Raw genomic sequence first — 25,686 nt, 5'->3', positions numbered from 1 at the left:
ACAGATGAGAGACCGAGGCATGGCGTGGTTCAGCCACTTGTCCAAGAGCACACAGCTAATATACAAGAGTCAGGATCCAAACCTGAGCTGTCTGGCTCCAACATCTTGGCTTTTTAACCACAATATCATGCTTTCCCAGTACAGATCTGAATCCAGTTCTGTCTACAGCAGAGCAGGCCACGCTCCCCTTCAGAAGTCCAGGGTGCAAGCTCTGCTCTTTGGGGCACTGGCTGATGATGGTGGGGCCCCGGACTGTAGCAGTTCAAATTCCTCTTTAAAAGAACAAAAGTCCGCATGCAATGGTGCGGCAGACGTTGGAAAGATCTTGGGGGCTGATGGTGCATACACAGAATTAAAAAAGAGAAACACCACCTCGCCATGGAAGAAATGTAAGAAAGTGCAACTAAGTCCAAATTCTGCCAGATGATTTGCTATGGTTGTCACTGTTGGGATATCAAATGATTTCCCTTTTCATTACCCTCCTTTTACTGATGCCCCAGGCATACGCTTAGTCTGTCCTCTGGGCCATCCAGTGCTGCCTGGGAAGAGCTGAAAACCAGCAAAAATAAAGGTCTGCTAAGTACCAAGGAGGGGCCTGATGGGAAAAATAGAAGCCCCTGGACGTGAGACCCTCAAAACATAGAAGACTCACTTCCTCGGCAGCAAGCAAGGCTCATCCGAGAACAGTCCCTCCTCCCTGACTCTCTCATCACCAAATCTGCGCTCTCCAGTACCGTAGCCACTGGCCGCAGTGTGGCTGTTGAAAACTAAATTTGTTCCAGGGGCACCTGTGTGGCTCAGTGGGGTTAAGCCTCTGCCTTCGGCTCAGGTCATGATCCCAGCATCCTGGGATCAAGCCCCGCATCCAGCCCTCTGCTGGCAGGGAGCCTGCTTCCCTCTCTCTCTCTGCCTGCCTCTCTGCCTACTTGTGATCTCTCTCTCTGTCCAAAAAAAAAAATTAAAATTAAAATTAAAAAAAAAAAAGAAACCTAAATTAGTTCCAATTAAATTAAAAATTCTGTTTCTCAATCATATCATCTCAAGTGCTCAATTTTAAGTACGCATTTCAAGCGCCCAATAACCCCACATGGCTGGTTGCTGCCATATTGGACACTGCCGCTTTAAAACTTCATGTCATTGCAGAGTTGTATGGACAGGTACGATCTCCACAACCAGGTTAAGAGCAGTGTCGTTCTATTCTCTCACAGGATAGTGGCTCCAGCAAAAGCGGCCACAGAATACATTTCTTGCTAAAAGGCTCTGCAAAACCCATTACCTTGTCAAGAGAGAGACCTTCTAGAAAAAACATGGCTGATACATTTGGCTACCTTTTCCAGAAGAAAAAGGCTTTGATATTTTAAAAAACCGTACTACAGAATGGGAAGAAGGGGCTGTGGTTAAACCACAAAGCAGCAGAGAAAAAAATTGGGGGAGTGACTTGAATGGCTACCTATTAAAACAGTGCAGGGTCAGCAGAAGAATGAATACACGGGGACAGAATAGTAGAGAAACAAACCCATGTGTATAAAATAATTTCCAAGTCAGGTTGTCCAAGTCTGTATTGAACACCCTAACTATGGGCTCTGGACAAGTTTTGCAGCCACTCTGGGTTTTGATTTCCCCACTGAGGATTGATCTAGTAACATGGGAATGATAATAATAGTACCCCCTTATAGGGTTATTATGAGAAATGCATGAGGTAAATCATGTTAAGACTGTGCCCGAAACACAGTAGGCAACTGGCAAATGTTAGCTATGGTTCATTATTGGTGTTTTGTTACTGGTTCAAGTCATTGGGGGAAATGATATATTATTCAGAATTCATGTTGACAAAACTGGCTGATCGTTTAGAATACAGTAATTTAAAAAAAGAATACAGTGATTTTGATCATTAGAGCTTATACTATATTTAAATCTATATAAATATAAATAAATATATGAATAAATCTAAATAAAATACTATATATAAATATAAATAAAATCCAGACAGATTAAAGACTTAAATGGAAACCTAAAGGAGTTAGAACAAAGGGTAAGTGAATCCTTATCTAAAATATTTATCTCAAGCAGATAAATATTTATCTGAATATTTATACAAATTGTCTAAGTGTATTTACTAATGCAGAAATCCTAATGCTCCAATCATGGGATCTGCTGCTGTTTCTACCACAGAGCCACCTGCTAAAAGATCTTGCCTGGCCTTGACTTCAAGTTATCATCAACTATACATTGCGAGCTCTGTCTTCCTCATATGAAGTTCCCTGTTCTCTGCTCATCTCTGTTTGACTTGAGTTTGCTCTTCAAGTTTCCCTAAAGATCACCTGCTGTGGTTCCCCATCTCACTTGCACATTTAAGAACCTGTTAGAATGTGCTTCATCTGGGTCAGAAGGCTTTAATTTATGTGAATCAGTTAGTTCTTATGTTGCTTTTAAAATGTCCCCTCACAAACCAACAAGACAGAAGCAAAGTAGGAGTTGATGGACCTGACTTTCTCTTGCCCTCCACTAGCAGGACACATTTACCCGAAGCAATGGGCCCACACAACTATGGCTTACTATGGACATAAATATTGGAAAATCTTATTTTTTTAAATTCTGCATAACATGGCTTGATGATTCTTGCTGGTATAGGTCTCTTGGTCTACTCTGTGTATGGGCTCTTTGAAAATCAGAGTCAGTGCAACCCAGAGCCCTCACAGGGTAGCCACACAAGATTCTTTAGGGACTTTCCCAGTTAATTCCTCACTGAGAAAATTTACAGCTGGCCAATTCAAATTACATTTTTTTGAGCTTTGCCATCTTCTGGTTCCCTCCCTCTCATGGTTTCATGCCATAAATTCAAGCTTATTTTTCTTCTGAGTCACTTGTAGAATATTCTTTTGGAAACTCGAATGAATCATGTGTTAAATCAGATTCGCAGTGACTCATTCTTGGAGAGAGTAAATCCATTAGGTTAAATGCTGCTGCTCTCTTCAGGGTGGCTCCCAGAGGAGGTACAAGGTTCATGAGGCGTGACAGGGCGTCTCCGGGCTTCTCTTTGAACTCTTCCACTAATGCAAATGTCACAGGTGCTGAAGAGAAAGTTAGAAAGACTCCAGGCCCATCCTCAAGCTTCCGGACAGCTTGAGTACGTCCTGTAGCTATGGACATTTTTTCATGAATTTATATGAACAGGGTCATTTCCTGAAAGCAATAATCCTGTTCTCCAAAAGGTACAAAGAATTTGCACCACGATGTTTAGTTAGTATGTTAAATTCCTCTCTGCTAGCCTGAGGTCTCCTCACTTGAGTTCTATTGCAGAGTGGGAGATGACAAAGGAGATCAAAGTAGAAAATTAATTTAGAGATACAGAACACCTGATGAATTAGCAACACTTTTGAATTCATTTTCTATTGCAGCCTAACAAATCACCATAAACTTAGCAACTAGCCCCCACTCATAACCTCGTAGTTCTGTGGGCCAGCAGATCTGGCACATTGCGAGTGGGTCCTCTGTTCATCGTCTACCAAGGCTAAAATCAGTATGTCAAAGTGGGCTGCACTCCCCTCTGATGCCTCTGGGGGAAGAATCTGCTTCCAAATCCTTTGCAGTTGCAGGACTGAGGTCCCCATATTCTTAGTGGTGGCCAGCCATTGGCCACTCAGCTCCGACTGGCCAACCACATTCCTGCCATGTGGTTCCTTCCACCTTTGAAAACAGCAGGAGAAACCCTTATTTATGTCAGACTCATGTCGCCCTTTGAATCTCCAATCTCCTGTTTCTGACCTCTACATCCAGATTTAAAGGGCTCATGTGAGGGTCAGATGCATCTGGACAATCTCCCTCCTTGGGACCTTAATTACATCTTTGAATCCTTTCTTAGCAACACTTACAATAGCCTTTGAATGAGTAACTGAGAGGAGGTGGGTGAATACCAGTGGCCAGGAATTTGTGAGGCCACATTGTAATTCTCCCAACCACAATGATGAAGATTTAAAGTATGCGTGTGCATGTTTGTGTATGTGTGTGTACATACTGGTGCACAGCCTACACAAACACATACACACTAGGCTATATCTTGATGTACATCTTCTCTGCCTCACTTAAATATTGCACTTACTATGCTTCATTCTTCATCCAACCCTACTGCTGGTTGACCAGTAATCCTCCAACTCGATTCATTAAATTCTGATTAGGCACCGATGTGTGCCAGGCACTGGTCCCGTTCTTCAAGTGCTCTCCCTCAGTGGTATGAAATCTACTAAGAAAAGCCATGTGCACCAGTTGCTCTAGAGTATAGCAGAAAGGCTAGAGAGAGGGAGGGAGAAAGAGAGCTCCTGCCCCATGGAGGAAATAAAAAAGGCTTCAGATATCTTATGGTTCTTGGTGCTATAGTAAATGGAATCGATTCTCTAATTTCCCTTTCTGTATTTTCATTGTTAGTGTATAAGAAAGCCACTGATTTCCGCACATTGACTTTGTATCCTGCCACGCTGCTGAATTGCTGTATGAGTTCTAGTAGTTTGGGGGTGGAGTCTTTTGGGTTTTCCATATAAAGAATCATGTCATCTGCGAAGAGAGAGAGTTTGACTTCTTCATTACCAATTTGGATACCTTTTATTTCTCTCTGTTGTCTGATTGCTGTTGCTAGGACTTCTAATACTATGTTGAACAAGAGTGGTGAAAGTGGGCATCCTTGTCTTGTTCCTGATCTCAACGGGAAGGCTGCAAGCTTTTTCCCATTGAGGATGATATTTGCTGTGGGTCTTTCATAGATAGATTTGATGAGGTTCAGGAATGTTCCCTCTATCCCTATACTTTGAAGCGTTTTAATCAGGAACGGATGTTGGATTTTGTCAAATGCTTTTTCTGCATCAATTGAGAGGACCATGTGGTTCTTCTCTCTTCTCATATTAATTTGTTGTATCACATTGATTGATTTACGAATGTTGAACCATCCTTGTAGCCCAGGGATGAATCCCACCTGATCATTCCATTTACTATAGCACCAAGAACCATAAGATACCTGGGAATAAACCTAACTAAAGAGGTAAAGGATCTATACTTGAGGAACTATAGATCACTCATGAAAGAAATTGAAGAAGACACAAAAAGATGGAAGACCATTCCATGCTCTTGGATCGGAAGAATAAACATTGTTAAAATGTCTATACTGCCTAGAGCAATCTATACTTTTAATGCCATTCCGATCAAAATTCCACCGGCATTCTTCAAAGAGCTGGAGCAAATAATCCTAAAATTTGTATGGAATCAGAAGAAACCCCGAATCGCTAAGGAAATGTTGAAAAACAAAAATAAAGCTGGCAGCATCACCTTACCTGATTTCAAGCTTTATTACAAAGCTGTGATCACCAAGACAGCATGGTACTGGCATAAAAACAGACACATAGACCAGTGGAACAGAGTAGAGAGCCCTGATATGGACCCTCAACTCTATGGTCAATTAATCTTCGACAAAACAGGAAAAAATATACAGTGGAAAAAAGACAGTCTCTTCAATAAATGGTGCTGGGAAAACTGGACAGCTATATGTAGAAGAATGAAACTCGACCATTCTCTTACACCGTACACAAAGATCAACTCAAAATGGATAAAAGACCTCAACGTGAGACAGGAATCTATCAGAATCTTAGAGGAGAACATAGGCAGTAATCTCTTTGATATCAGCCACAGCAACTTCTTTCAAGATACGTCTCCAAAGGCAAAGGAAACAAAAGCAAAAATAAACTTCTGGGACTTCATCAAAATCAAAAGCTTCTGCGCAGCAAAGGAAACAGTCAAAAAAACAAAGAGGCAACCCACGGAATGGGAGAAGATATTTGCAAATGACAGTACAGACAAAAGGTTGATATCCAGGATCTATAATGAACTCCTCAAACTCAACCCACACGAAACAGACAAACACATCAAAAAATGGGCAGAAGATATGAACAGACACTTCTCCAATCAAGAAATACAAATGGCTATCAGACACATGAAAAAATGCTCATCATCATTAGCCCTCAGGGAGATTCAAATTAAAACCACATTGAGATATCACCTTACACCAGTTAGAATGGCCAAAATTAACAAAACAGGAAACAACATGTGTTGGAGAGGATGTGGAGAAAGGGGAACCCTCTTACACTGTTGGTGGGAATGCAAGTTGGTGCAGCCTCTTTGGAGAACAGTGTGGAGATTCCTCAAGAAATTAAAAATAGAGCTTCCCTACGACCCTGCAATTGCACTCCTGGGTATTTACCCCAAAGATACAGATGTCGTGAAAAGAAGGGCCATCTGTACCCCAATGTTTATAGCAGCAATGGCCACAGTCGCCAAACTATGGAAAGAACCAAGATGCCCTTCAACGGATGAATGGATAAGGAAGATGTGGTCCATATACACTATGGAGTATTATGCCTCCATCAGAAAGGACGAATATCCAACTTTTGTAGCAACATGGACGGGACTGGAAGAGATTATGCTGAGTGAAATAAGTCAAGCAGAGAGAGTCAATTATCATATGGTTTCACTCATTTGTGGAGCATAACCAATAGCATGGAGGACAAGGGGCGTTAGAGAGTAGTAGGGAATTTGGGTAAATTGGAAGGGGAGGTGAACCATGAGAGACTATGGACTCTGAAAAACAGTCTGAGGGGTTTGAAGTGGGGGGTGGGAGGTTGGGGTACCAGGTGGTGGGTATTATAGAGGGCACAGCTTGCATGGAGCACTGGGTGTGGTGAAAAAATAATGAATACTGTTTTTCTGAAAATAAATAAATTGGGAAAAAAAAAAATAATAATAATAATAAATAATTAAAGATTATATATGATTATCCTTATTTTTGGTTACAAATTTTCATATAAACTATGTATACACACAAGACTAAATAAAATATGTATATCTTTATCCTATGTAAAATTATTATAATGATCCTAAGTCATTTTAAATAACATCCTTTCACATTAAAAACCAAGGGAACTTTAAAAAAAAAAAAAAAAGGCTTCAGAGAGGACACTGCATTTGATTTTAACCTTGACAAACAGGTGGGATTATAATTAGCTAATAAACAGAGATTACAGGAAGGTTACAGGGCATTCCGGGTAGAAATAAATAGGTAACTGTGTGAACAAAGACATTAAGGAAAGTAAGAAGAGACCATAACCAGAGAAGATCGGACACATCACTTCGAATGGAGAAGATGAGAGGCAACTAGAAGGGTGCACTGGTGTCAGACTGAGGCCTTAGAAGCCAGTCTAAAATGTAACGGAGAACTTTGGGAAGAACCATCAGGAGAAATAACCAAATCAATGCTGCAGTTTAGAAATAGGAGTCAGACTTGTAGGCTGGAGTAAAGAAGGAGACCCTGAACACCGTGGTGAGAGAGAAGAAAGGAGGCTCTTCCAGTTATCTGCACTACAGATATAAAGGCCTGTGCTCAGGGGGTGAACCCAGACATGAGATGGGCATACCCTAGGTGTAAAATGTGCGCTTAAAAGGAAAGGGGAGCGGTCACTAATGAGTCAGGGGTTTGACCCCTATGACGGAAGAGTGTTCTGTGGAAATAGTTTGTGATCATCTCACATACATCAAATGAACTTCCCTTGTGACTCAAGAAATCAGAGTCAGTACTTTGTGGCTAGAAGGGATCTGAGAGATCTAGGTAAGAGGCAGCTGAGAACCAGTCAAGTTAAATACAATTTCAAAGACACTCGGCTGAGGAGTAGCAAGGTTCAAGCAAGGAAGTCCATCCAGGCCTTTGCCTTTCCCCTCAAACCAACTGCTGGTTCCCTGGTAGTCATCACAAAGATCTGCTAGGGGCAATCTACATAAGGTAAATAACAGAATTCGTCACTGGGCAAAAATGAGAATGGGGCAGGTGCTTGGCATGGATGAACTAGAACAAGTTCAGGACTAATCTGGATCCTAGTTCTCTCCAAATTACTTTCTGAGATGGCAGTCTCCGACATTTCTGCAAAGGGGGACTACCAGAGGTGAGTGCATCACTGGTGGATCTGTATGTCAGAATTGCCTTCAGCATTTTATTTTATTTTATTTTATTATTATTATTTTTTGCCTTCAGCATTTTAAAAAACAGTGGGCTTCTCCATTATTTCTAGAGCTTTCCAATAGTTTGAATGCAAAGGTTTGAGCTCTCTTTCAACATTGGTTCTTGGGCTGAGGAGAGTAAAGAAGGCACTACCAAAAGCCACTTAGATGTGTCCAAAGCAAAATCCTTCCTGTTAATTTTATCACAGTAGCCAGCTCTTTGGTAATTTCTTCCACCAGTTAGAGTGTTTTCTAATCATATCAAACAGCTCCTGAAACCAGTGGATTCTGGAAGCTCTTTCTGTGCCTGTCCAGGAGGCTTGCGCATTCCATTCTTCTGATAAAAGCACCCCTTTCTGTGTAGAAATTGCATTCCCACCCTTAGAGCCTTAGGGAATGCATTGGCTGAAAAATGTCCAAATATTGGAACATGTGGTTGTTTCTTATGGCCTTCACTTAAATTCCAAGACAGGAAGCTTGGCCTATCTGCACACATTAGTGTAACAGCACTCACCTCTGTGAAGGGAGACCCTCACCAATTATGCTAAGTAAAATAAGTCAGACAGAGAGAGGCAAATACTATCTGATCATAGTTATACGTGGAATCTCAAAAGGCTGAACTCTATATAGAAATAGAGAGTAGAATGGTAGTTGCCAGGGTCTGGGGGAGTGGAGAGAAATGGGGAGATGTTGACCAAGGGGTACAAACTTCAAGTTACAAAATGAACAAGTACTGGGGATCTAATATTCAACATGGTAACTATACTTAATAATACTATATTATAGGACTGAAAGTTCCTAAGAGAGTAGATCTTAAATGTTCACACATACACAAATATATACACAATAATTATGTGAGGTGATGGAGATATTAACTAACCTTATTTTGGTCATGATTTTTCAATACAAATCAAATCATCACACTAAACACATTAAACTCAATGTTACATAAGTTGTATCTCAAGAAAGTAGAGGGGTGGGAAGGGGGAGACCCTCGCCGCCTGGCAACCACAATCCAAGATGGCTGATGGTCAGGTAATGTGCCTTGCCCAGTAGGAAAGCCACGTCCTCTGCTCTTATTGAAGTTGGTGTGAGTAGAGATAAAAAGATGGGAAATAAGATTAGAAGACAAGCAGACAAATGAAGGAAGCCTAATTCTCCAGGTCCCTCCCAATCATTTCCTGCCGAGCACCCTCTACTGACAAGGTAACAGATCCCCCATTGTAAAGTGCCCTTTGTTGGAATCCTTCTGGAAGCAGGGTTATGTGGGCACTTCCTCACCACAGCAGCCTATTGTTTCACGCTGCTCTGAGGTAAGGGGCAGGATGTAACGGGTTAAACTGATACTCCAAGCTAAGAGCAAAATTCCTCAGGCTGTTGCCAGGACTCATAAACCACAAAGAAAAGGTCCAGATGCAAAGGTCATAAACTTGACAAGATTTCTGGTATTAGCAACAAACTCATGGAATTCCTGGGAATCAAATCCACTGGCTGGTTGCCTGTTGGTTGAAAGAAATGTACTGCCAGGGAAATCCCACATCTGGCAAACACCGAGCCGCGATTGCTCAATCCCTGAGGCAGTTCTCCTCCCCACTGGACAACTGCCCAGGCCAGGAAGAAGCACTCAGCCCGACCTCCTCCCTGCAGCATCTTATGCACAGACAGCTTTGGAGGAAAGGGATAGGGCACTTTCCCAGGAAAAAACCGAGGTGGCCCAACTAAGTAACCAAGTGACTCACTCTGCCACCAGCCAGGGGATGCTTGCTCTTCCTATCCAACAGGATGTGGTCCTTGTTCTGGGCCCCCTGTTCACTGCACCGCACTATCTTTTCTTCCTTTCTAACTGGTGTGCTTATCCAGTCTCCCCTTTCACATTACAGACTATGGTTGGAGAATGCTTACATTTGGCACTTAGTTACCAATTGCGAGCGGATCATGAGAAGTCCACCTGCATTGGATCAAGAGGACTGGACACCACCAGCAATCCTGGTCATGGATCTGGACGCAGTAACAGACCCACCTTTGAGTCGTCTTCCAACTGAGTTCCACTTTTGGTTGTTCAGAGGATAATTCTCCCATAATGGGGGGTGTTTTTCCTAAAAGTGTATGTGGGGAAGCCTGGGTGGTGATGTTGGTTGGGCACCCAACTCTTGGTTTCATCTGGGGTCTTGATCTCGGGGTTGTGGGATGGAGACCCACGTCAGGCTCCCAGCTCAGCATGGAGTCTGCTCAGGACTCTCTCTCCATCTCCCTCCACCCCTCTCCACCCCCGCACCCTCTCTCTTTCACTCTTTCCCTCTCTCCAAATAAATAAATAAAACCTTTTTAAGAAAATTATACATGTATGGGTGTGCCCATGCTAAGCAGCTAAAAGGCTCAGAGTAGTGGACTGTTGTGGCTCTTCGAATTGGTCTGCCAACATGTTTTTCTGCGCCTCTTTTCCTGATGGGGATCGTGTCCACCTCTCGATGCAATCCTGGGGAGGCTGTCAATCACACCGATTTGCCCTCAACCAGCCATATGAGTAAGCCCCAAATCCAAGGTAGGCTGTTCATAGTGCCTCTAGAGTACCCTAAGAGGGGTACTCGTCATCCCACAGACGGTCACTTAGTCTAGGAGGAAAGATTCTTTCCCTGAATTGAAAAACCTTCTGTTCCCACTGAAGCTGCTAAACTGGGCAGCTGGTGGCCGTCCCTCTCCCTCACATGGATTACTGTAGAAGAAAATGAAGCCAACTCGGAAGCTGAGAGCAGAGACAAAGGCAGAGTGTCCCACTCATGGTGTCAAGTCCCAAGTGTCAGTTCCTGGAATCCTGGCGATGTCCCTCTGGGGCCAGGTTCATAAGCTCTCCACCCCCCATCCTTTTCAGCTATGGATTTTTGCTTAAACTAGTGTGAGATGGGTTTCTGTCACCTGGGACGACTTAAAAAGAAATCTCACTAACATAAACTTGGTGCTGCAGACTGGAGAGAAGGAAGGACAGGATGCTTGGGCAGAAAATGGCTTTACCTTTCACTTGAGCCCAAACCGCACAGGAGCATCTTCTCACCTATAAAGAGAAACACAGCAACACGTTTAACGAGGCAGCACAGAACATCAGTTTAAATAATACACTGCAGCCCGGAAAGTTTAGTGGGTTTTTTCTCTTTTAATTTGGATTAAAATATCCTCCTCTAGCTCTAACATCTTATAATTGAGCCATGTAGTGACTAAGCATTGGAGGAATTGGCATGGGTAGCAGTGACAGAAGTGACCCTAGGGATCAATTCTGCAGCTTTTCAACAGATCTCAGAAAGCATACACTATGGGTAAACAACAGAAATGGCCATGAGCTTCATTCTCCTTGTCAGCTCTGAGCAACTGGCACTGACTGCCTACAAAGGATGTTGAAAAAGATTCTGAGGTCCCCTCCCAAGTCCCGTCCATGATGTCTCATCCATGTGAGGTCCCATCCCCATGACAGTGACAGTGATGCCTGCGATAGGCAAGGCTATGGGAAGCCTTCGTAAATAATACTTTACCTGTCTAGATGATACTTATCTGGCCAACACCTACAGACTCACTGAAATGAGATACCTTCTCTCCTTCTCCCCCAGCTCTTCTATGCATACTTGTCTGTTAGGAACACTGGGATTACTCAGCAAAATGTTCACTAAATAGCAGGGGTCAGGAAAGATCTCTCCAACTTCAAAAGGAGACTCTCTTTCAAGTGAACACCTTGGGTAGTCTCGTTTTATTAAAAATTGAAAAAAAAATAGATTTACCCTGAAAAATGCTGGGGAAAGTTTGAAACAGCCGTAAGCTCTTGCATGTGACTAAATTTTGCCTGGGTGCTAAGTGCCTCAAGGGCATCTAGTGGAAAATCATAGGCAAGAATAACCGTGAAAGGGGCCTCAAGTAGTTGGGCAGGCACTACAGAACTGACTGTACTGAAGGAGAGAAACTGGTGGACCAGGCAAAGAAGGAAGCGCATTAAAATAGAGGGTCGTAACCAGATTTACCTTTTAAGACCCTCATTCTGGCAGTTGTATGGAGCAAAGAGAGAGAATAAGAGACAGGAAGATGAGTTAGAAAATTGATGTTCCAAAAAAAAAAAGAAAAGAAAGAAGGAAAGTTGATGTTCAGGCAAGAGATGCCAAAGGTTAAACATGGTTAAGGAAGAAGGAGAAGAAAGGATGATTCTACACAGTTATGAAGGTGGTAGAACTGACAAAATTTGACGTGCACTAGACAAGAAGATAAAGAGGGAGGAGATAAGAATGATTCCTTGATTTCTGTCTTAGCAACTGAGAGCAGGGTGATGCTATTTACTGGGACAGATACACAGAAGGAAAGACGAACTGGGAGAATCAGAAAAACAAAGTTCGTGGTGTCAAATTTTACTACAAAGCTGAAGTAATCAAAACCAGGTGGTGCTGGCATTAAGATAGACATATAGACATATAGACAGTAGAATGGAGGCCAGGGATCAACTCCTGCATGTGTCAAATAATTTTCAACAAGGGTGGCCAAGAACATTCAATGAGAAAAGGAAATATTTTCAACAAATTGTGCTGGGAAAACTAGATATCCCCATCCAAAAGGATGAAGGGGGACCCCGACCTAACACCACACACAAAAACTAACTCAAAATGGATCAGATCCAAATATAAGACTCAGAACAGAAGAAAATGTGGAGAAAAGGCATCAGCAAATTGGATTTAGCGATGATTTCTTGGATAGGACATCAAAGGCATGAGCAGCAAAAGGAAAAAGAGACAAACTGGACTTCATCAAAATTAAAAGCTTCTGAGGATGTGAAGCAAAAAGAATGTCTGTGCACCATTAGTGGGATGCAAACCTGTGTGGCCACTGTGGAGAACAGTAGGCAGGGTCCTCAAAAAATTAAAAATAGAACTAACCAGTAATGTCACTACTCGGTGTTTACCCAAAGAAGAGGAAAACACTGAATTAGAAAGATACACACACCTCTATCTTTACTGAAGCATTATTTACAACAGCCAAGATATGGAAACAATTCAAGGGTCCATGAATAGATGATTGGATAGAGAAGATGCAGTGTATATATACATAATGGAATATTACTGAGCCATAAAAAGGAATGACATCTTACCATTTGCAATGACATGAATGGACCTAGAAGATATAAGGCTAAGTGAAATGAATCAGAGAAAGACAAAGACCATATGATTTCACTCTTATGTGGTATTTAAGGTATAAATTTTAAAAAAGAAACAACAACAAACCAGACTTTTAAATATATAAATATATCTTTAAATATATCAAAGAGAACAAACTGGTGGTTGCCAGAGGAGAGGTGAGTGGGGAGATGAGTGAAATAAATGAAGTGAATTAAAAGGACACGTATCACAATGAGCACTGAATAATATACGGAATTGTTAAATCACTATATTGTACACTTGAAATACTTGTACACTTGTAACACTATATGTTAATTACACTGGAATTCAAAAACAAAGATGTTGGAATGTTAAAAAAAAATAAGGAACATTTGTACATCAAAGGACATTTATTGACAGAGTAAAAAAGGCAGCCCACGGAATGGAAGAAAGTATCTGCACATTGCAAATCTCTTAAGGGATTAATATCCAGAATATATAGAGAATTCCTAAGACCCAGCAATAAAGAAATAAATAACTCAATTCCAAAATGGGCAAAGGACTTGAATAAGTCCTTTTTCAAAGTCCATTCAAATGGACTTTGAATAAGTCCATTTTCCCAAAGAGGATATACAAGTTGTCAAAAGCACAAGAAAAGACACTCAACATTGCTAATCATTAGAGAAACAGAAGCCAAAACCACAAAGAGATACCATCTCACATCCATTAGAAGGCCCATTATCAACACAGAAAACAGCGGGTCTTGGGGAGGATGTGGAGAAAATGGAACCCTTGTGTACTGTCGGTGAGAATGTAAAATGGTACCGCTGCTCTGGAAACTAGTGTGGCAGTTCTTCAAAAAACCAAAACAAAAAACAAAAACAAAAAACAGAGAATGGTCACATGATCCAATGATTCCAAGTGTAAATGCCCCAAAGAATTGAGAGTGGGGACTCAAAGAGATATTTGTACACCCATGTTCATTGCAGCCTTATTCAAAATAGCCTGAAGACGGAAGCAACCCAACTGTTCAACCACAGATGAATGGCTAAACAAAGTGGTGTGTACACACAGGGTAGAATATTAAAAAGGGAAGAAATTCTGACACAATGCTACACCATGGGTGAACTCTGAGGACATGAAATGAAATAAGACAAATAATGTATAATTCTACTTATATGAAGTACCTGGAGTAGTCGGATTCCCAGAGACAGAAATTAAAAGAGTAGTTGCCAGGGTTTGGGGGAGGCAGGGAGAAGAGTCCCTGTTCGATGGCTACAGTGTTTCAGTTTGGCAAGATGAAAGGAGTTCTGGAGATGGCATGCACAATAACACGAACGTACTTAACGCTAATAAACTGTACGCCTAAAAACTGTTTCCATGGCAAATTTCATTATACGTATTTTACCACCATTAAAAATAAAAATTGAAAATAAACTACTACTAGATGCTCTGGAATTAAATGGTGGAAATGGTTGTGCCATTTTGTGAATATACTAAAAACCACTAAATTGTATACTTCATTTTTTTTCACCATCTTAACCATTTTATTAAAAAAATTTTATATGGGTATAGTTGACATGCAACATTACATTAGTTTCAGGTGTACCACTTAGTCATTTGACAAGTTTATAAAAGATGCTATGTTCACACCAAGGTAACTACCATCTTTCCATTATATCACTATATCATTAATGATACTCCTTACACTATAAATTATATACTTCAAATGGCTGATTAATATGGTGTGTGAATTGCAGCTCCATAAAACTCTTCAAAAAAGAAAAATAAATAGTTCACTACTAATTTTAATATGACTATAATACTAATAGATTGGAAACCCATAGGGGAAGTAAATGCAATTCAAAACTGCAAGTCCCAATATAAATTTTTTCACAACACCTTCGCCTCCTTAGCCTCCCAAAGACCAAGCACATGTTCTGCTAAGCTATATGAAAAACAGGTATCCATGACATCACAGAAAAGTTTCCCATAAACTAGGATTCTTATCCTAACCTCTCACTTAATTACCTGTGTTATGGATTGGATGTTTGGGTCACCCAAAGTTCATATATTGAAGACCCAGCCCCCAGTATGATGGTACTTGGGGGTAGGGCCTTTGGAAAGTAATGAGGTTCAGATGAGGTCATGAGGGCAGGGACTCCGTGATAGGATCAGTGTCCACATAAGATGAAGAAGACTTGTGAGGATACAGCAAGATGGCCGCTGTCTGAAAGCCAAGAAGAGGGCCTTCCCAAGGAACCACGTCAGTTGGCACATTAATTTTAGACTTCTCATCTTCCAAAGCTGTGACAAATACATTTCTGTGGTTTAAGCCACCCAGCCTATGGTATTTTGTTATGGCAGCCCATGTGTCCTCATGTACATCTTAGACCAAAGTCCTGATCTGGGACAGCAGCTCTCTGAGCACTCTCTACACTGTACTAATGTTGTACAGCTAGTGCTAGGTCTGCGGCTAGAAATGCCATGCAGGATCTCCAGCTAAGCTCCAGTGAGAAGGCCCTGTTTGAGTCATAAACACCTTTTAAACAAGTTCAGGGAAATATATTCTGGGCTTTATCCTGCCAATTCTCAATTCCTACATTATTGTCACAAAATACTACCAAATCTCTTTGCTACTTGTACATAGTCTTTTCTTTTTTTACTTGTATCATATTCTTAAAAGTAACCGCTGGTTTACCATCAAGCATGATAATGGCGCGTTAGACTGGTGTCCTACACAGAACTTAACAGAGTATGTGTCAGTTTTAAATATGGTATGGGGACGCCTGGCTGGGCCAGTCAATTAAGCATCAGATTGTTGATCTCAGCTCAGGTCTTGACTTCAGGGTTGTGAGTTCAAGCCCTGGGTTGGGAAGGAAAGAAGGAAGGGAAAAAGAAAGGAAGGAAGGAAGGAACCTTATACTCAAGATGGCTTCAATTCATCAGTCAAGTGATGTTTCTATTAATATAATTTTCTTCTAGTTTCCATTCCCAGTCTATATGAATTTATGTCATACTTTTAGTTCTCCTGGGGCAACCATCACAACGGTTCTTCAAGATCTTTCACCCGACTCACTGATTCAGCTCTTGCTATCCTGCTTGGCCAGTTCACTATCTTTCCTCACGATGCAATGACTCCATAGTTCTGATCTCATGAAAGAACCACCCCTGGAATAAAGTAGGCTTTCTAAGGATGAGGAGAGGTGGGTGTGGCCAAAGCAGTCAAGAAAGCAGAAAATAGGGCAGCACTGACGTTCAAGGAGAAGCCTCTCCTTCCTGCTTCCGAGAGGGTGCAGGGAGGCAGCAGCCTGGCAGCAGCACAGGAAGTGACACTTCACACCATCAACCTCCTTTATGGTCTCACCAGCCCACATATTTTTCTGGTTGGTACATGCGGTGTCCATCTCAAATACTGGGGAAGCAAATGTTCAAACATCTACATTTCACACGAAGAAGAAAATAGAGAATTCATGAGTTTTTAAAGAGGTGTACCTTATTCCATTCACTTGTGATTCGCAGTATGATGCAGTAATCATTCCCTTTTTTCAAAGGTGCATTATAGTATTTCCCGTAGTACAGCCTGTCTCCAATAGACATCTCCATGGAGTCATCTGGAACATCTTTGGCCAGTAGTTCTGCAGCCACATACCCTTCAGCATCAGAAGTGTTGCTAAAGAATGAGGCGGCCCCTTCAGAATCACACAAAAAGGTGCTTTGGAGCGTCAGGGGAAGCACTAACACCTGATATGAACTAAAAAAAGGAAAGAAAAAGGAAAAAGAAAATGTCTATCAGACCCTTGCTTGGGAGAGTCATTCATTCAATTATTCACATTTACTGAGCACCTGCTATGAGCGAGACACTTTTGTGGGCACTGGAGACACATCACCGGACAAGAAAAAGTCCTTGCCCCTGGGTCGGGGGTGGGGCGCAGATTTACAGTCTGAGAGTGCCAACACTTAGGGAACTCCAGTCCGGACCTCCAATGCTACACATGACGCGATGTGGGTCGTCAGGTACTGCCACAGATAGATGCCAAGTAAACCCTCTTTAGCCTAGGAAGGGCTGCTCCATGTACATCTATCCAGAGAGGGCACGCTGTACACCTCCTCTCACAGTGGTTTCCACGTGGGGGGGAAGAAAAAAAGCCCAGCTATGGAAAGGGTTTAGCAGTCACAAGGAGGCTGCCTGTCTACAAGCGTTAATGTACTAAGCCTGCAGAAAGGCTCAATCACATGGTAACCTGAAATGGAACTCATGTGACCTACATTCCTTCCAGGGCCCAGATACCAAAGTTCATATGAAATAAATGAGAAGCAAGGAGCGCCAAGTCACTGTGCGTTAATCTAGTCCAACCGTGTCCTGAAATAGCCAGAAAGGTAAAATGTCATGTGTATATTGTGAAACTGTCCCCTGAACATGGACAGAGATGCACACCAGCCAGCAAGTATCCTTCTGTGTTTTGTTGTTGTTGATTCTACCAAACACAAACCCTGTCAGTGAAAGGAGGTGTAAGAATAAAAACACCAAGTACGAATCTCGTCTCCTTTTTCATCCCCTCCCTTCCGTCCTTCTGTTCTGCCTCCAGGAGAGCACGTGTCTAAACATCTGCTTTCTCTATCAGGCCTGACAGCAGGGATCTAAGAGACTTACTCCTGTACCCTTGCAAACCCTTACCCAGGTCTCTGGCTGAGGCCAACTTCCCACTAATGTTTCTTGAGTTGATGTTTCCGTAAAGAGGAAAAGCATGCATGAGTACCAAAGATGATTAGGGTAATTTCCAAACCATGAGGCCACATAATCTATTTTACTAGTAAGTATACAACTTCCTATTCCACATTCTTAATGCCCCATCTCCTGCTTCCTAAAAGACCATGAGTCACTAGGTTAAGAAAAGGGAGCCCTCCATGGCAGTTCGTCCTGGACTTGGAAAGTCTCCATCCCAAACATCCTATGTGTCCTCCGGGCCCTGATTTCCACCAAGTCTGGGCTCACTTTCCAGGAAAGAACTTTCCACAAAAGGTAAAAGATCAAGCCTGCAGGGCGGAGAGATGCTTCTGCCTCCACCAGTAAACATCTCCAAAGTGTCCACCACCTACAAGGGAATGCTTGTAACGATACACTTCCCTGGAGACTTGAAGACATCCCTAGGAATCATGGCTGCAGGTAAGGGAGTAAATGGTGCGGAAGCTCCATGCTGTCCTCAAACCCCTCTTCCAATCCATCTTGCCTTGTGGATGGTGGCGTTCAAGGGCAACTTCAAGCCTCACCTTTGGTTCTGGACATTAGAGGCACCATTCATGGGGCATAAAGCAGTCTCCCCAGTTAGCATGATCATAATCACCTATGCTGCTTTATAATGACACAGATTTCCAGCCCCCATTCCAGACCTAAATGAATCAAAATCTCCAGGAGCTGAGTCTGAGAATTTGTACTGCTGATAAGGCACCCCAGGTTATTTCTATAAGTTGGCAATTGTGGGAGACACTAGCATGACCAGAGCCCAGGAACAGAATGCATCATTCGCCCGAGATCACCAAGCTAAGGAGGGGAGCTTTGGTCCCAGGGCCCTGTCCCATCATGTGCCCCATACCTCTATCCCCCTCCCCGAACCATGTAGAAAGCAGACTCGGGCCTCTCCCACACTGGCAAAGCTGCTCCCCCAGCTCAAACCAGGTAGTCAGGGAAAGGAAACTGCTCCATTTGCCTGTTGGTAATTAACCCCGATGACGTTAGGGAAGCAGTTGTGGCTGTTTGGATGACTGTTCTGGAAAGACTTCTCCCCTCTTTCTCACCGCCACCCTCCCTGGAATGACTCACAGATCTCCACTTCCTGTTTTGGAGGCACTGGAGGGCACATTAGCCACAAGGATAGACTATCATCTGGTTTCTTTTTTTTTTTTTTTTTTTGGTCTTACATAACTATTTGGCCTGCATATTACGTTTGCTCTTGCAAAGTCTCTTGGGCAGTGATATCATAACTTCTGTTCTCCTCATAGCAACAGAATGGCAAGGCCTTCCAGTAACTCATCAAGAATCAAGGACTAGAACAACATAGGCAATATCCATGCCTGGAAAAACCTTTGAGAACTTACTGCACTTAAACTAAAGGAAAGACAGAAAAAGCCTAAGTTTCATTATCAAGAGATACACAGAGGCGCCTGGGTGACCTAGTTGGTTAAGTGACTCAATCTCAGCTTGGGTCTTGATCTCACGGTCATGAGTTCAAGCGCCAAGCTGGGCTCCACACCACGCATGGAGCCTGCTTAAAATTAAACAAACAAATAAAAAAGAGACACATAGATAATATACCCAGACTTTTTTATAATTTTATAGTATCTGCTCGAATATACTAAAGGGTCATTAGACTAACAGGTCAAGAATGACATAAGGCAATGAAGGTTAGGTCAAGGATGGCAAAGTTATTGCCATGTCCTTGCCTTATTCCTGTGAGCAAGGGGCTTATCTCTCCAGGGGAACCTCTATCTTCCTTTCTAAAAAAAAAAAAAAAAAAGGAATAATTCTGATTTTCTAATCCAGGCATGACCCTGTAAATAAAATGCTTAATGGAACGCAATGTAGTTCTCCAAGCTGGGTGAATTAATTCTATCTTAATACCATCTGGAATGCCAGAAACAGTCATTAGCTACATAGTGTCTTGCCCATAACTCAATGTGTGGACGAATTAAGAGAATTATCCAAATGGGCCTTTCAGATCCACTACACAAAGATCATCTTTAAATGAAATGCTGCTCCTGGACCACCATCACCGAGAGACACCGAGGTGAATGTAAAGGATTAATGCCTTAAACATCACACGCAATCAATGCTTGTCCGGCCAGTGACCAAAGGAAGGGATCTCGTTTGTTGAGCTAAGCTGCCTGAATCCCTATCTCTGGCCCCTTAGGAGTCTCCCTATTCATTTGGAAGGATGCTGGTTGGAACTAAAGGCCCAGTCTGTGCCTAAGGAATCACAGACAAGAGTCCCTCATTGCCCTGCCCCGACCATTCAAGTACAGCACCTCAGAAGCCCTCTCCTCCATCAAACCAAAGCTTCCAAGACTCTCCGTGAGAACATCCAGGCCACTACGGGAAAGGGGCCACTACCTACCTGATAGGTCCATTTTTCTCCTTGGCTTTCCTCAGTTTCAGACGGGGTAGAGGCCCTCCATGCACTGTGACAAAGTCTACTTCCGGAGGGGGAGGTTCTGGAAACAAATCGGAAAGAGGAAAAGGGTGTGACTGGAATGAGTGGAAGCATGACGAAAGTGGTCCTCACGGGGCCATCGCAAGGGAAGTCTGAATGTGAGGAGCGATGAGTGTTTTCGGACACCTGCTACCACACGGATGAGTCCTGAAAACATTAAGCTACATGAAACAAGCCAGACTCCGAAGGATGATCCCTCTCCTGTGCAACATCTGGAACAAACTCACAGACCCAGAAGTAGGTTAGAGGCTGCTGAGGACTGAGGGGTAGGTAGGCAAGGGAGAGTTAGTTGCTTAATGACCAACAGTTTCCGTCTGGAGTGACGATAAGTTTCGAGAAATTGACAGTGGTGAGGGTTTACAACATTGTGAAGGGACTGAACGCCAATAAACTCTGTGCCTGAAAATGGCTGAAATGGTACATCTTATGTTATATATGTTACACAATGGTTTGTGTATGTGTGTTTTTTTAAGTGATGCCCCAGTGCTGACAGAGGGCGCACACAGTGGGGCTGACAGTTAACGTGCTGGACAAGTTCTATTTGGCAGGCAAGACCTGTATTTCTGACTTCTAGATCCTTTCCAGTCACAGAGCATTCTGTCCTTATTTTGTACTCCCCAGCAACCAGATATCCCAAATAGACCTTCTACTGGGAGGGGACTGTATCGGCTGACGCCAGCGTTCAAGACTCTAACCGGAAGTGACGTTCATAGTATGAACACACCGCGTGCCATTCTGCCTTGTGGGCACCTCAGCTCAGGTGCACTGGGCACTCACCAAATGCACTAGCTGTGCCCTACACAGGCCTCATCTCATGTAATCTTCTCAACACTGCTATCAAGTGAATGAGATTTATAGAGGGAGAAAGGAAGAGAAAAAGACAAAGAATAAAATAGGAAGCCCCCCCCCAGGTATTATAGAAGACTGATGAATTGCTGAGCTCTACCTCTGAAACTAATAATACACTAAATGTTAATTGAATTTAAATTAAATTTTAAATTTTAAAAATTTAAAAATATGAGCCCCCCCCCAACCCTGGTCTTAAAATCTACTACAGTGAAATTAAGGACTAGGAGGCCACGATAAATTCTCAAGATTTCATTTACCCAATTTGGAAATAACCTTGGTGGGGGTGGCACCTGTGTGGCTCACTTGGTTAAGCATCTGGGCAGCTCGGGTCATGATCTCAGAGTCCTGGGATAGAGCCCTTCATAGGCTCCCTGCTCAGCAGGGAGTCTGCTTCTCCCTCTGCCCCTCCCCCCAACTCATTCTCTCTCTCTCTCTCTCTCTCTCAAATAAATAAAAATCTTTAAAAATTAATTAAGAAAATAGACTTGGGGTAGAAATTCCCAATCCATATTATAATAAATAAAAACTTATACCTTCCTACATAATTTGTGGGGTTTGGGGGAGGGGTGGGAAAGAGGATGGGGAAGAGAAAATCTTAAGCAGGCTTCAGGCCCAGTGCAGAGCCCCACACAAGGCTCGATCTCAGGAGCCTGAGATCATGATTTGAGCTGAAATCAAGAGTCAGACACTTAAGCTGAGACACTGAGCCACCCAGGTGCCCCTAACTGCCTAGTTCTTTATTTAAAAAAAATTTTTTTAAAGATCTTATTTATTTATTTGTCAGAGAGAGAGCACAACCAAGGGGAGTGGCAGGCAGAGAGGAGAAGCAGGCTCCCTGCAGAGGAGGGAACTGGATTTGGGACTTGATCCCAGGATGCTGGGATCATGACCCCAGCTAAAGGCAGACGCTTCACTGACTGAGCCACCCAGGCGTCCCTAGATAGTTTTTTAAAGCATGATCAAATATGATGGTTGCCAGAGGGTAGGGATTTCAGGGTCGACAAAACAAGAGAAAGCGATTAAGAGTTAAAATCTTCTGGTTATAAAATAAATAAGACACGGGATGTAGTGTAGAGCATAGGGAAAACAGAGCCAATAATATTCGAACGGCTGTCTATGGTGACAGATGGTGACTAGATTTACCGTGGTGACCATTTCATCATGTATATGAATATCAAATTATCATGTCATATGGCTAAAACTAATACAATTTGCATGTCAATTACTCTTCCATAAAAAAGCTCAATTAAATATGTTAATCATACATCACCAACCACCCCATTTGTTAGCTACCGTTATACCCATGCACCATGGGAGGCCGGGAGAAACAGCGGTGGAAGACACGGTTTCTGCTTTCCAGGAGTTCAAAGTCTCGCAGTGGAGACAGTTGCATAAACACGCGGCACTTAGAGCTCTGACGAAGTCATACACAGGGCACTGTTGGCGGACAGAGGAAGACCAACGGCAGGGGGCGGGCAGAGCATCGAATGCAGAATTGCATGCGCCCAGGGGCAGGCGGCAGGAGAGAGGGCAGAGGCAGAACCAAGGCCCTACCTACCGCATGGTTCAGGGAAGCTGAAAGGTGGAGTCTTGGCCTGGGAGAGGCAAGCAGCCAAGCAGCGGGAGGTGTGGGGAGGTTTCCAGAGGTCCTGGAAACAGGAAGTCACTTACAGAGTCTTAGCAGATATGGATTTTAGAAGTACAATTTAGACAACTGGTTGGAGGATAAACAGGAAAAGAACCAAAGTTCATGTTGCCCCAAAATCTAGGTATGCAGCGCCTGAGGTCTGAAGCAAGTGAGGGACTGAGAACGGAGAAGAGGCGGCAGATGGGAGAGACACCCGGAGGGGAGAGAGAACAGATCGTGGTGGAAGACAGGGAAGGGGGAAGAACGTTGGCTTTGGTTTCCGGGGCTGCATCGGTCATGACGTCATTCACCAAGGTCTGGGGGTAGAAGGTCAGAAGCAGCTCACTTCTAGGGGCCTCTGGGTGGCTCAGTGGGTTAAAGCCTCTGCCTTTGGCTCGGGTCATGATGCCAGGGTCCTGGGATCGAGCCCCACATCGGGCTCCCTGCTCAGCAGAAAGCCAGCTTCTTTCTCTCCCTCTGCCTGCCTCTCTGCCTACTTGTGATCTTTGTCAAATAAATAAGTAAAATCTTAAAAAATAAGAATAATAATATAAAAAAGCAGCAGCTCACATCTAGACATCACTAAGTCTGCTGTGCTCCTGGAATCATCCAACAGGCAGTGAGAATACACATATAGACAGGAGCAAACTGGGAGAGACACGGAGTGACACAGAGTCAGTCATCAGTCACAGAGGCCACAGCTGCCCACATAAATGCACCAGAGCAGAGACAAGGGCGCTGGGCTGACCCCTCGGAAGCCCAGGCATCGAGTACCAAATGGAAGACTGAGAGCCCCCAGTCACTTGTATCAGACACTGCCAAGTCTAGCATTTCTTCCAAAGTCACCCAGATATGGTCACATCAATGGTCACATCAATTCTGGTTTCCATAAGCTTGTGGGACTGCCAGGGACCCTCGGAGGTGGCCTGAAACGGTCCCTACTTACAGCCAAGGTCTCACAAAAGGTGTGAAAAGTTGATGCCATTTCCAAGAGATTCTGGATCTGACACCCCTGAGAAAGACAGCCGCTAGCTTCCTGCAGGGGTGATGGGGAGAAGGGGGGTGAGGTTTGAAAAGCCCCAAGCAGGTCCCCCCAAGGGAATGTGCCTTCTCGTTTGCGAAGTTCTGCCCTCAGGCCTTCACGGGAACATGGAAATGCCCTTTCGTTTGTGAAGTTTCGCTGTCACTATAGAGTAAGTGGTTTTTATCACACACTTCCTGTTTTCAGCCCTGAGGGAGAGTTACTGTTCACATTGTGTGTGAGAACCTTCCTCTGGCTCTTTTAAACTGTTCCTTTGTTTACTCTTCTCAGAGATTACTAATTCTAGTTCTTCTAATCTCCTGGCTAACCTTTAATTTTTTTTTAAGACTTTATTTATTTTTTTGACAGAGAGAGACCACAAGTAGGCAGAGAGGCAGACAGAGAGAGAGGGAAGCAGGCTCCCTGCTGAGCAGAGAGCCTGATACAGGGACCCTGAGATCATGACCTGAGCCTAAGGCAGAGGCTTAACCCACTGAGCCACCCAGGCGCCCCTTGGCTAAGCTTTTAAAACCACCCCTTTGCTCATCACCCTCGGTCAAAGCAGGACAAAGTGCTCAATGGGCTTGCAGAAGGCAGGTCCACAGAGGGAGCAGGAAGGCCTCTCCTGCCCTCTGGCTGGTTTCTTCCTTCCGGCTGATCCCATCACCATGGGACTCCCAGACTGCTTTCTGCTCTGAGACCTTCCCCACCTTGTCTTTTAAACCCGTGACATTTTCCTCTCTAATGTCAAAACCTGAATTTAATCAGGCTAGTTCATAGCCACATTTCAAGGTTAAATAACCTTAATTTCTAGCCACGTTTTCCAGAGTGCTGTTCCCCATCCCCCAGACTGGTGTCCTGGGTGGATGTGCTCTCCTCTCCCTGAGACTCATTACTGATTTAAACCAGATCAGACCTACCGCCAGAGATGGTCTTGTCTGAGCCCAAGAGCATAATTTTTCCCCCAGGTACGTGAGGTGGGGGAAGACCCAGAGGGAGCCCTTCATTACCATCCCTAGGTGTCGACAATATCCATCCTCGACTAGAAGCAAATGACAAAGGAAAAATAAAGGGGCTGCCATGTGAGAAAACCCTGCAAGGTAGGGAGCAAAGCAATGAAGGAGAAGGTGCCCTACAAAATATTAAATATAGTATAAAATTACAATAAATGAAATAGTAAGCTGCAGGTCTAGGGCAGGCAAAGCAATGGAAGAAGCTGGACAATCTAGAAAGAGACCCAAACAGATAAATGAGAATATAGTGTATGACATGGACAGTCTTTCCAAACGTGGCAGGAAACTGGCTTATTTTTTAGGGGAAAAAAATTTACCATGTAAATTTAGCTTTATACCATATGTCAATATGAATTCCGAGTGTGTCTAAGTTTAAAAGTGAAAAAGCAAAACTATTAAGAAGCATTACAGGGGGCGCCTGGCTGGCTCATTCAGTAGAGTATACGACTCCTGATCTCGGGGTCGTGAGTTCGAATCCCACACTGGGTGCAGACCTAACAAAAAAAGAAACAGCAACAGCATTAGAAAATATTAAAGAATAAGAACTGATCTAATTTCTGGGCAGAGAAGGCTTTTCTTGGCATAAACAGAGGCAGAAACCAAAAAAGCACCAACAGAATTGATTACATGAAAACTTAAAATGTCTAATTGTTAAAAAGAATATTGACAAGAAAACTAACCAGAAAATAGCCTGGGGATTATAATATGTGTAAGAAAACATTAATATCATTCATGTAGGCAAACTATTAAAATCAATAAGAGAAAGGAGGTAATATAAATGAAAATGTGCTAAAATCCTCTAAAATATACCAAAAGGAAC

The 25,686-nt window shown here is 43.1% G+C and overlaps 1 protein-coding gene across 4 annotated transcripts in view; it reads right to left on the bottom strand.

Annotated features, from left to right (window-relative positions):
• The window catches only part of SUSD1 (sushi domain containing 1), a 131,387-nt gene that overhangs the window by 2,232 nt on the left and 103,469 nt on the right, over window positions 1–25,686 (bottom strand). For 3 of the 4 annotated variants that reach the window (XM_044265134.1, XM_044265133.1, XM_044265135.1), the window contains exons 13-15: window positions 20,261–20,357; window positions 16,644–16,902; window positions 11,038–11,077 (exon numbers count right to left, since the gene is read on the bottom strand). In XM_044265134.1, coding sequence (XP_044121069.1) covers window positions 11,038–11,077; window positions 16,644–16,902; window positions 20,261–20,357 — 396 coding nt within the window. The remainder of the gene's footprint in view (window positions 1–11,037; window positions 11,078–16,643; window positions 16,903–20,260; window positions 20,358–25,686) is intronic. The other variant, XM_044265137.1, reaches the window with a different exon arrangement.

This window comes from Neovison vison, chromosome 9 (assembly GCF_020171115.1).
Source record: "Neovison vison isolate M4711 chromosome 9, ASM_NN_V1, whole genome shotgun sequence".
In the NCBI taxonomy this organism is placed as follows: Eukaryota; Metazoa; Chordata; class Mammalia; order Carnivora; family Mustelidae; genus Neogale; species Neogale vison.
The sequence above is the reverse complement of the archived record's forward strand: the minus strand, read 5'-3'. Positions and strand labels throughout refer to the sequence as shown.